The 13173-nt window shown below is 32.8% G+C and overlaps 1 protein-coding gene across 6 annotated transcripts in view; it reads right to left on the reverse strand.

Annotated features, from left to right (window-relative positions):
* The window catches only part of TMTC3 (transmembrane O-mannosyltransferase targeting cadherins 3), a 52485-nt gene that overhangs the window by 13528 nt on the left and 25784 nt on the right, over positions 1-13173 (reverse strand). For all 6 annotated transcript variants that reach the window (XM_057742405.1, XM_057742404.1, XM_057742406.1 and 3 more), the window contains 4 exons: positions 10691-10943; positions 5890-6038; positions 3998-4118; positions 1949-2060 (listed from right to left, as the gene is read on the reverse strand). In XM_057742405.1, coding sequence (XP_057598388.1) covers positions 1949-2060; positions 3998-4118; positions 5890-6038; positions 10691-10943 — 635 coding nt within the window. The remainder of the gene's footprint in view (positions 1-1948; positions 2061-3997; positions 4119-5889; positions 6039-10690; positions 10944-13173) is intronic.

A 13173-nucleotide genomic window follows, 5' to 3' on the forward strand; every position in this document is an offset into this window, starting at 1 on the left:
ATATGGTAGAAGGTGCATGGGAAGGAAAGGAGAAGGCAGGAATTCTAGGCTCAAGGAAGAACACAAACAAATACAAAGAGGTGAGGAAGCCCATGACATGTGTCCTATATTTCAAGAAAAACTAAACTACATGAAGAGCCAGGGGAGATAAAATTGGAAAGATAGCTAAACCATCAGTTATATATTTCTATAACATTCTCTAATTGGAATTTGGCTTTGCCTTGGGGACATTGGTAGCTCTTCCAAGTGGTGACTGTGGTCTTTTTCTTATCTTTTGCAGCATGTGGCCTGGAGTAAGAATAGGTGTCCTTGTCGTTCTCTCCAACATCACACAGCTGTCAAAATTCTTAGTGATTTCAAAATCTATATAGATGTATCTTCTAATAATTGCCTTGATATCTTTTCTTTACAATGATTTTCACCTCTATTTTCCTTTAACTGGTAGTTCAGTGGCCACAGTCATATCTACCAGAAATACAGGGGGCAGTGCCCACCACTTCCCACCCCTCTGAGTATATTTAGAAATATGTGTGGGGGGAAGTACTTTTTGGTCATCATACTAAAATGGAAAGTAATGATCTCATTTGGTAGGTGGGGGACCATGTTTGGTACATATCTTGGAATACTGAAAACTAGCAATGGTCTAGCTAGACCCTACTCAACACACCAACAATTTTTCAGATCTATAAACCACTGATCTGATCACCTTTTCCTCATCTTTCATGCTCTCTCACATCCCTTCATAACCAGCTTAGGTTGTGTCTCAATATTCCCTTATCCCTTTGTTTAGTAATACACTAATCTAACAAAATTCTAATCCTGTTTAACCAAATTCTCCATGCCTGTACCACTACAGCTATAAAGTAGTGGGAGAAAACATATAACCGCATCAACTGGTTTAATTTTAATTAAGTATTGCTAATCTCAAGTAGGGTGTTAGAGCTGCTTGGCAATCATACCATATTTTCCTAGTATATACATTTTCCTAGATCTTTGTTTCTCAACATGTCATTCACAGGCCTAGTGTCACCTAGGAACTTACTGGAAATGCTGAACTTTAGGCCCTACTCTAAATCTCTATACATCAGAACATGCACCATATGATCTCCAGGTGATTCACTGGCACATTAAAGTCTGTAAAGCAATGTCCTAGATACTACTTCAGACCCTCTCCTGGTCTTAGATCTCCAGCACTTCCTCTCCCTTCCCCACACTTCACTGTTGATTTTACTTTCTATTTCACTGAGAAAACAGAAGCAAACAAAGGACAACTTCCAGAAGCTATTCATCTATTATTCACCTGCCTGTATCATGTCTCTACACTCTGCTTCCCGTTACCGCAGGTTAACTATTGGTTCAGTCGACTGAATGAAGTCCTCACCCTGAGCACCAGATCCTATTTATCTATTCTCATCTATTCAAGGACATTGATCCAGTACTTCGTTCCCCCACCTTGAATTATCACTTTCCCAGCATCAATGGATTAGTCACACACATGCTTTGTTCCTCTCACCTCAAAACCAAACCAAACCAAACAAAAAAAAAAACCCAGAACCAAAAAACCCCATCTCAGCATCAACATTCTGTTGGTGACCCCATACTCAGCACCAACATTCTTATCAACACCCTTTAAGAGTTTTTAATGTCAACTGTCTCCAATTATTCTTTTCACCCTTCTAAACTCACTCCTATTTGCATCTGTCACTTCACCAAAATCACTCATCAGTGCCATCCAACAACTTGGTGTTTAAAAAAGACTCCTTTAAATGTCCGATACAACTAGCTCTAACATATAATCCAATTCAAAAATAAGCCAGCACCAAACATTGTAGCATTCAAGTCAGTTGGAACAAAGCTTGAAAATAAACTCTACCTATTTTCCACAAATATAATCATGTTTTTAAAAAGAAAAACTATTACAATAGCTTTATTAATTAATAATGCTTACCTGGCTGAACATGGGTAGCCTGTAAGAAGTATTTCAAAGCTCTATCAAAGTTCTTTTCATTTTCCAGAGCATGACCCACATTATTCCATAATTTGGCATTATTTTTATTTACCTTAAACACAGAAGTACAGATAGACGTTACTTAAATTAAAAAAATGAGTCTAATTAACACACATTTTGTTTGGTACGCTATTAGGAACGGAGTACTCCACAGAAATTTCCATGAACAGATGAAGGTGGTAAAAAGGTACACACTTCTAGTTATAAACAAGTAAGGTCTGAGGATGTAATGCACAGCATAGGGACTATAGTTAACAATACTATACTGCATATTTGAAAGCTGATAAGAGAGTAGATCTTAAAAGTTCTCATCACAAGAAAAAAACATGTAGCTGTACGAGGTGATGGATGTTAACTTACTCTGGTAATCATTTTATATATATATCTCACACACGCATATAATCATTATATTGTATACCTTAAAGACAAAGTTATATGTCAATTATATCTCAATAAAACTGGAAAATAATCATTCAGATTTCTCCCAGAAAAAAAAATGTATATATATATATGTGTGTGCATGGACACATATAACTCCAATTAACATAGATATCTGTTTGGTATATTATTAGGAATGGAGTGTTCCATGGAGATGAGGAAGAGGTCAAAAGAACGCTGCTTTATGAAATTTACCTTCTCCTCCCTTTCAACATCAAAATACTAAAACTACGGTTCATCTATTTTACATATTAAAATTTTACTAAAAATTTTATTTCATCAAAGCATAGAGCTGTTTGAAAACTCCTGCTTTATTATTTCTTTTCTTTTGGGAAAGGGAATTTGAACAAGAGAATGTGTTTAAACACTGCACTGATACATTATTGTGAGGCTCGACATAAAGCTATTTATGTAGTCTATTATGGTAATGGCAACCCTGGAGAGTACAGAAACAGCCAAAAGGAAGTTAGGAATTTAGAGATTTGAAAGAGAGGGAGCATCTGAAAAAAAAAAAAATCTTTGCTTATAACTTTTGCAGAAAACTAATTTTATGACACTCTCATTTATGCTGTCCATTCTATAAAAATGCAATATCACTCTTTTCTGGCAGTTCCTATCTTTTCTATAATATTATAACCATTGGTTATCCTCCATATGGTGGGGCACCATTTTTTGCCATGTATTTTATTTCATTGAATCTAAGATGCCATCAATTATTAGGCTCCCCATTATTTTATGTACCATTAAGAAAGAAAAAGGTCACTAACTGTAAGATCCCTTTTACTGTAAGATTTATTCTGATTTCAGAGATGTTAAGAGGTTAAAAAAAAAAGTACACCTTAAGAACCAATGAAACAAATTATTCATATTTAAACATTTTATCATTTGCACATCTAACAACTGTGTAGCATTTGTGGAATTATTCACATATGTTCTAGACATACAGCTAAGTATATTCAGAGACCTAGTTACGGCATGTATTATACAAAGAACAAATTATTTTTATTAATTTTTTGGTGAAGCACTTAATATTTTTTTTGACATACAATAACCTGCATATATTTAAAGCATACAACTTGATATTTTTTTCTTATTAGTAATGTATATATGGCAATCCCAATCTCCCAATTCATCCCATCCCACCCCCACCCCCCGCTTTCCCCACTTGTGTCCATATGTTTGTTCTCTACATCTGTGTCTCTATTTCTGCCTTGCAAATCAGTTGATTTGTACCATTTTTCTATATTCCACATATATGTGTTAATATACGATATCTGTTTTTCTCTTTCTGACTCACTTCACTCTGTATGACAGTCTCTAGGTCCATCCACGTCTCTACAAATGTCCCAGTTTCATTGCTTTTTACAGCTGAGTAATATTTCATTGTATAAATGTACCACATCTTTTTTATCCATTCATCTGTTGATGGACATTTAGGTTGTGAAGTACTTAATATTAACAGTTAATTGTCTAGCTAAAAGTAAAGTTAAAACACTGTATTAGGGATGGCTATAAGAAATAATTGATGACATATTCTGAATAATACTTTACCTTCAAGGCTGACATAAACAGCGTATATTCAGACTCCCAATCCCAATTTCTGTGGAGTGTTTTTAAGGCATTAGTGAATATCACCATAGACAGACAAACCCAGGACAACTTTTTTAATACACTGTTTAAGAAAAAAAAAAGCAGAACAAAAAATATTGTCTACATCACCAAAACAGAGGCTAGAAGTATGTTAAATATCTCTAAATGCAGTGTTTGAATTTATTCTAAAGATTAGGGATTGTTCTAATAATCATCCAACTTGAGAGAGAACAACACCAAAAAAATTAAATATTATGAACACTACCTTATACTTCAGTCAATTACATTAAATATTTCAATATTTGCCTTTATTTAAGAAGTTTTGTTTAGACTTAATGAAAAAATTGATAAAATCAATTTCTAAGTGTGAATTTTTATATTTAGAGTTCTTTTGTACCATTACCTATAACTTGAATACTCTTAGTAATATTTATAAAGGGTCAATCTTATCCCTGGCTATATTTAAAAACATTATTGTTTATAATATACACCACAGATTATCATTATATTCTTGAAAGAATTTTACATTTTAAAGCTAGAATTCTTTATTAAAATTATAGTAAAATTAACTTTATAAAATAGATGCAAATTACTTATGTAGCTTTAGGTTAATCACTTGGGACTCAATTTCTCATTTAAAAAAGACAGTTATACTTCAATAATCACTATAATCTTATTTAGTATTAACAGTATTAATATTCTCTGAGTCTGTGCTTTTTGCCTCAGTTACAGAGTTCAATTTCTTTCATTTTGACAGATACACTTAACCAGGATAAGAGTGCATGGATTAGAAGGAACATGAACATTGGAAATAGGCAGATGTAAATCTGAATCAAGACTCTGCTGTTTACCAGCTGTGTGGTCTTGTGTAATTCAGGTAAGTTGTATGAGCTTCAATTTTCAAATGTGCAAAAAGGAGTTAAGGAGTGTCAAGATTAAATGAGAAAACAAATAGAACTGGCACATGACAGGCACTCCAAAATTGGTAGTGATTGTAACTGGACATATGGAGAGACACTAAGAGAAAAGGTTTGGTAGATGGTAGTGAAAATTGTAGTCATGGATGAGATCATTCAGGGAAAACATGTAATGTGAGAAAAATGGCTATTAATAAAACTCTGAGAAATAAAAAATATTTACAGAGCAGGTACTGCAGGAAGAACCTGAATACTGAGCAGAAATGAACAAATGTGGAAGAGAATCAGGACAGAGACTTTTCATAGATGGCCAGGGAAATAAACTTTAAATGAAAGCATTGACTGGATTTAGCTACGAGAAGAAATTTTTTACGTTAGTAAAATGATGTAGAAAGAAGTCAGAATTCTGTGGATTGAAGGGTGACTGCAAAGTAAGAAAAAAGAGATAGTGACTATTTCTCATATATACATAGTATGTGACTGTTCTGTTCCTTAACTGTTAGTTTAAGGCAATTAGGACATCATGGTGGTTATAATGAAGCAAGAAATTAGATCGCCTTCTATATGCATTTTACATATATTAACCTGACCTGACTCAAGTAAGAAGACCATATCTTAGTTCACTGCATGTGGAAGCAGCAATGATCATTTGAAACTTTAGTCTCAATAATATTCTATTTTGCATTTGGGACTGACTGAAAGTTTATATCTCAGGCTGTAAAATAAAATTATATAAATATGAGCAAGAACATAGGATGAGGCAGGAGTTATGCACCTTTCCTAACCTGAATTACAGACAATAAGGAGTCTATCAATGTGAAAAACAAAAAGATATAAAATATGACATAAAAACTACATAAACATTTTAAACACTTAAACATAATGTATTGAATTCTATAGTTAATAAGCATTAAATGCACTGACATTTTAATTCACCTTTTGTTTGATATTTTCTGCCATCCATGGGCTACCAAAATACAGAACCCCATGCTAGGAACATATAATACTCGCTCAGCAACAACAAATCCAACTGGGAAAAAAAGGTTCGATGCAGGAATAAATGGTAATGCCATTAAACAAAGTGCCTACAAAGAAAAAAAGATATTTTACTAAATTAAAAAAATATATGCATATAAACAGTCAAATCCAAATCTTTCATCATTTAATTTGGATAATGCATTGGTGGACCATTTTTAATAACACTATAAAGGATACTGATTTAAACATAAGGAAGGACACTTAAGGATGATAATAACAAACATGAGGATGTATGTCAGCAAGGTGAGATGAAGTCTTGAATGCTAGAACCTATACCTAAGGCTCATCCAATTATCAATAAATAAAAAATAATTTTTTGAAAATATATCTAAAATAAGAAATCAGTAATTTTTTATATATCTAACTTACGTGCATATGGTAAAAATAAACTGACAGGGAAATATATTAGTAGGTTTTAATACAACAAAACTACAAACTGTAGGTTGATAAAATAGCCAAACATGTCAGTTTTTATTATTTTACTACTATATGTAAGCAATACTGGAAATTGATAAGTAATGTTTGAGACAAGACAGTAGACTACTTCTATACGTTACTCCAGTGTTACTTTGCATTGTATTCTGATGGGTCACTTACATTTAATGGACACTTACTATATGTATAAAAATAAAACTGGCCCCTTTAAATCAAGTCTTTTATTCTGTAAGAACTTCTAAAATTCTAACACTGTATATTGTGTTAGAAATAAACATCACAAAATGCTTAGATTTTCTGCCATTTTGAAAATGGGATGGCATATGGTTTCCAGATTACAAAGCCATTACAAAAGATAACACACAAACAACTAGCACACAAATAACTTCCGGAAAGAAATAAGTTGGTTGCTATCAGGACATCTGTTTCTATGGACATCTGCTTTCACATTTTGCTACCCTGATTTGTTTTATAGTTCCTAACGGAATAAGTAAGTTGTTCTTTCAGCTTCAGAAGTTTGAGAGTCCTCTAACAGTTTGAGAGGAAGGAATGCCTTTTCTTTATTATACTTCATTAGTGCAAATCGATGTAGAAATGTAAATAGAGTGAAAAGAATAGTTTCTCCACGAATCACAAATTCATAATTTGTAATGATGCAAGACTGAATCTAAAGAAAAGCACTACCATCGAAATGCTCCGTATCAAATAGATTTATGTCTGAAATTTTAGTGTTTTCTTTTTAATTAAAAAGGTAAAACATTAAGAGTGTATAAATCACTTTCCACTTCCCTGGAATGCTTGATAAAAACAACCAGCTAGCTGTGAAACAGAAAGATTTGTCCCTAAATACGTGATCCTTTAAAAAAATATATATTCCCTATTAATTCATGGATGCTCTAAGGCAATTTCATTTGAAAAAATTAGAAGTGTTAAATTCAGCCAAAGATCCATCATACACTGATGCATAAGCTACACGAAAAAGAAAAGCCATCTCTCAAAAAAATCTATTGGTTCTTGAATAAGAAATATCTCAATGATTAACTTACTCAGAAGTTCTCATATGCTATTAATGTATGCCAACCAGTTAACTGTAACTAGCATAAGATTCTTTGATGTTAAAACTCTCCTTAAAAAGGAAGGATGGTAGTGGAAAGAGCCAAGAGTTTGGAGGCAAATCTGTTTCACTTCTTAAGGTAAACTACTCAAATCACCTTGTGACTCCATTTCTTTATAAATAAATTGGGGATTAATAACTACTTACTTATAATGTTGAGATACATATGACATCTTATTAAATAAGTACTTAACATCGTACCTGGGACTTGAGATACTCCTTTGATCTGTTTATTTCTTTCAGAGATCTTCAGAAAATATCACCATTAAAAAATAGTATGTTTAGTTTTATACATTTTCAGATTATTTTCCATTATCTGTTATTACAAGATATTGAATATAGTTTCCTGTTGTTTACCTATTTTATACATAGTAGTTTGTATCTGTTAACCCTATACTCCTAATTTACCCCACCCTTACCTCCCCTTTCCCTTTGGTAGCCATAAGTTTGTTTTCTATGAAACTAACACAATATTGTAAATCAACAATATCTCAATAAAAAAAATTTTTTAAAGTATGCTCAGGACTATACTTAAAGCAGTTATACCTAAGGTCACAAGTGTTCCTTTTTTTATACATATAAAATTAAATTAATGTAATTAATATAAATCTATGTTTATTTCATTGGCAATATTCTATCTTTTATTCAGCCTGCACTATACAAATCATTATTTGCCAAAACTATATTTACCGCCCCCCCCCTTTTTGCCTCTCTTTTAGTAGAACTTCAGCTTTGGATGTATTCTACCACATATCTGCTTCATCTTTATTTATGTGAGCAGCAAAACACTACTAGAGAAAGTCCCAAAGCAAAATAATATTATAAATTTATGATCAACTTCAAATTGATCCTTGAGACTGCTCAGGATTCTAAGGTTTCTTTGGTAGGCTCACTCCCACTCTTTCTGAGTATTTTGAATCTTGACTACTTTTCTCAAAATTTTGACCCATGTCACTTTCAGCAGGCGACCACACTTCCAAATTTTCAGAGAAAACTAAAGTGATAAAACAAGAATTCCTTCAATTCTCTGCTACAAACCTACCAACATCTGCATTCATGTCCATTTCCATCCTTCCTGGAAGGATGGACAACCATAAGCGGTGTCGCCATCTACCTCAGGCCAAACCAGAGCTCTATACCTCTAATCTTACTATCAATCATCCCTTCTTTCATTAACTTAATCACTTTCTTGTAAACTTCCTATCTAGTTAAAAATGCTCTTGCCTCTCCACCTTAAAAATCTTCTCCTCTGACAACACATCTTTAAGTTATCTTACCCCATTCATTATGCCCCTTAAGTATAAAACAATTTCCCACACTCTTAGGAAAAGATTTTTGTAGCCATGGTAACAAGTAATTGGTTGTAACCCCACTTAATCAACATTTCAACTCAATGAATATGTTTTTGTAAGACAACCCATTAGTGATATCTCTTTGTGTGTAAAAGTCAGCCAGCTGAGTGCTCCAATGAAAGTGACTCTAAATGCCAACCAAACAATAGTCTTCCCCCAACATCAACCCACTCCAGACTCTGAAGGTCCATCAATTCCAGATCTCTGTGCTTCCCCCATGCCCTACAGAAGAACAGCAGTTTATTACACCCAAAGCCATGGCCTGACCGGCTGTCTTCTCCAAGATAGGAAATTCAAGCTTGTCTCATTCTTTGAAATATTCAAAGTTAAATCACTCCTACACTAGCAATCTTCACCTCCTCATCTCCTAATCAAATCACTACACAGAAACAAATTTCATTTAAGTAACTAATATACCTAAAAGAGGTCACTTCTCTCCCTTGACAGCAGCTGTTAGTGTTAACCATTCTTTCTTGAAACACGTTCCTACCTTTCTGTCCATCTCATCTATCTCCTATTTAGGTTCATTTTCCTTTACACAGTATCTAAATGTGGAAGTTTTTCAAGACCTAGATGTAGGCTTCTTCTCTTTTGTTCTATAAAGCCCCTTCAACTATTTATTGAGAGAAAATTAACAGCAAATACTCTAAGGCATCCATCATGTGTATGAATTAACTTCTATACACCTAGAATGGTGCCAGCTAGTTACCATCTCTAAGAGAAGCAACAGAATTCCAGTTGAGAAAGGCTGCTCTATAACTTCTCCATAGGCCTTCTTCTCCACATCCTGGTCTCAATTACTATCTCTATGGCAATTATCAAATTTCTCTATGGCAATCAATCAAATTTTTAAGTGTAGCTCAGGCTTCGCCACTGAATTCCAGGCATAAAGTGCTATTCAAAATCTCTATTATAACGTTTCAAAGGGACCTCAAACTCAACAGGTGCAAATATAACAGTAAATATGATCTTTCTTCAAATCCTATACTGTTTGAAATTTCTCTAGAATGCAAGTTCTCTAGAAATGGGGACTCTGTATTTCTTTTTATTATCATATACTCAGTGCCTAAAATGCTATGTGGTACATAGGCTGAAAATCAAAAATTTTTATTGAATGAATAAATGAATCTAGTGGCTGCAGCCAGAAATAATATATATGCAAAGTATTAAAATCACTTTTGGCATATAGTAAATGCTCAAGAAAATGTTAGCGATTATTATTTTCTTCCATAAAGTAAGAGGCAACAGAATTATTATGAGTAAGAAGTGAGGGCAGAGTTAAGAAAATTACAAAGAAATAGGTCTCAGAAAAAAAAAGACTTTTCAAATATTCAGAGTTCTCTGAACACAGTAAGAAACACCTTAGGGAGTAATGAAAGTCTTGCTAATGAAAAATAAAGAGCTATGTATTTCTAGCTATGCTTATCTTACATGACACTCTTCTCTGTGCTAAGAAAACAAAGAAGTATATAATATGATTCATTTCTTTAAAGAGTGTATAATCTAGTTGGGTAAGGTAAGAAATATATTAAAAAAAAATGATGCTTAAAAGTATACTTAATGATTTCAGTTCCCACCAAACAAGGGAAATTCATAATCACTCTTTGTTTCACATGCTGGATGTGCAGCATTAATCAAATTCTGATATATAATTCTAGGATAACCTAAAATAAGTTCATAAATTAGGATGACATGAACAAAGAAAGACAGTAGTTTTTTAAAGATGCTTTTGATGAATTAAAAGCACTCTTAATAAACGGAATATAGAATCATTTGAAAATTTAAGAAATTTTCTTACCATTAAAACAGTCTTGGAGGAATTACCAGGGAATCTGAGACTGAATACTCCCAAAGCCCCCAAAAAGCAAAAAAAAATAAATGTGGCAAGATTTCGAATATCCAGAAATGACTCTATAAGTGGTATTGTTCCCATGGTCCAATCACAGCAGAGCTCTGAAGGATTTAATAGAAGCCAAGCATTCACAGGAAGGAGATAGTTAAAAGTTAGCTGCCTTGTAGGAGTTGGGCTTACAGCAGCTGGGTTATCAAACCTATATAAAGAATGAAAAATAAAGTTATTTAAACAAAAACATTTTTTAAACACAAAGTTAATATGTAACAGAAATAAATAAAATACTGAACAATAATAATAAAACAATATTCTACAGGTAATCTTGTTAAAGAGAAGACAAATATTTTTTATGGATACTTCAGATTCTTGCCAGAGTTCAAACTGTCTAACCTTTATGAAGTCTAGTTGAGAGAAGTGATATTTATGAAGAACTGTTTGAAGGGCAAGCAGGTTATCTTAATTTATTATTAGCATGATTCAGATATGCATTCTATAATATTATGACATTCTGCAGAAGTGCTTTCATTAAAGTATGACCTTCTGATTAAAAGTCATAAGAAAGGTTTAATAAGATTCATTGTTGTGTGTGTTTATGAATACTTCTGAGAACACTAACCAACGTTTTCCCACGGGACATTTCTTTCAGGACTAAATGCTAATGAAACTTAAGCTTCCTAGAAAGAATTACTATGTTTTCCTCTCGTCACAAACAGAGAAAACTAATTACCTGTGAGCTTTCCCTCTTTGCTTAGACTTCTAGAATGCTAAAAATCAAATTCCCAGTACAGAGCAGTAACTGTACAGCCCTATGTAACATTTTATTTGTGTTCTACTTAATATAAGCTTATATTCTAGTTTATACAGGCCATGTACATTAAATGCACATTTCGTTAATTTAGTCAATTTTCTGCAAATTAAGTCAAATCATTTTTTAAAAAGCACATTTAAATGAATCATTTCAGATTTTTATTTCTTTAGGCTATGTTCTAAACTGTATTGGCTATATTAACCTATAGTCCTTTAAAAACCCAATTTCTCATTTTAAAATGAATAAGCCAATGAAAAATCAACCTCTACTACTTATTTGACTTGGTCTTCTTAAAAATATCAAATGGTTGAGAAAGAGTAAATACTTTTTGAATAATATTTTCTAAACTTTCATATTTGTATACATATATGAAAAATACTAAATCTTAAAAGTCAGGACTTAAATTCTCAAAAGAACCAACAGAACTGAATATAAAGCTTTTCCCCTGTAATACACTTTGAGTTCATTTTAAAAAACTAACAGTTTATCTAGAATAGTTGATTTAATCACTGAACTGCAGTCAAAGAGTACATGTCAAAGGAAGTCAAATGATATTACAATCAACCTCACAGGGTAATAGAATAAAATTTATATAACACACAAATACATACATACATTTTTAAATGCTTCTATTTGGAAAATATATATTTATATGTAACATATCCCATACAGTCATCTACACACATATACACAAAACAAATACATTCACACCTATAAATCACATTTTCATACTGTAGAACTATAGATAGAAATGGTTGATTCAAATTTTCTAAAAGGAATGATAAACAGAACAAAAACAATGAAACTAAGGAGTGAAGAAGGAAATACAAAATATCTATGAGGGCGAGTCAAAAATTATCTGCACTCTGCCTGTAGAATTTATTTTAATTAACTTTTAGAAAAGACAAATACATCATTTTTCAACATAATCTCCTTACTTTTCAATACACTTTATCCATCTGTGAACGAACTTTCATATTCCCTCATTAAAAAATGATTTAGGCTGAGCTGCGAGCCACAAATGCACCAGTCTTCACTTCTTCATCAGAAGTGAATCCGGCTCCTTCTTGATGGCTAACACTTGTGTGATCTTCCTTAAACTTCTCTATCCATTCATACACACATCTTCGCAACAAAACACTTTCTCCATACTGCACACAAACTCTTTAATAAATAACGGCGCCAGATACACCCTCAGACTACAAAAAATTAATCACTGCACGTTGCTCTTCTTTCTTGCAAATCACAAGTGGGGCATCCATTTTTGCTTGCACCAGTTACAAACGAACTGATGTAACACATTCATATCTGCATAGCAGTGACTGGGGAGACAGCAGCCTTGAATGGAAAGCGCTAATAAGACTGTGTAGCCAACAGAAGTTTTAATATAACTGGAGTGAAGATAATTTTTGACTCACCCTCATATCTGCAATTCAATCTATTTCCCATAGTATCATGTTTAAATGAGCGTTTAGTTTAGCACGGCTAGACTCATGGGTAAAAATTCTGGAAGTTAAAAATTATTTTTTAAAGAAAAAAATGCTATGAAGAAGGATAATTATTACACAATGGAATACTACTCAGCCACAAAAAAAAAAAAATGAAATGATGTCATTTGCAG

The sequence above is a fragment of the Hippopotamus amphibius genome, chromosome 7 (assembly GCF_030028045.1).
Source record: "Hippopotamus amphibius kiboko isolate mHipAmp2 chromosome 7, mHipAmp2.hap2, whole genome shotgun sequence".
Lineage (NCBI taxonomy): Eukaryota > Metazoa > Chordata > Mammalia > Artiodactyla > Hippopotamidae > Hippopotamus > Hippopotamus amphibius.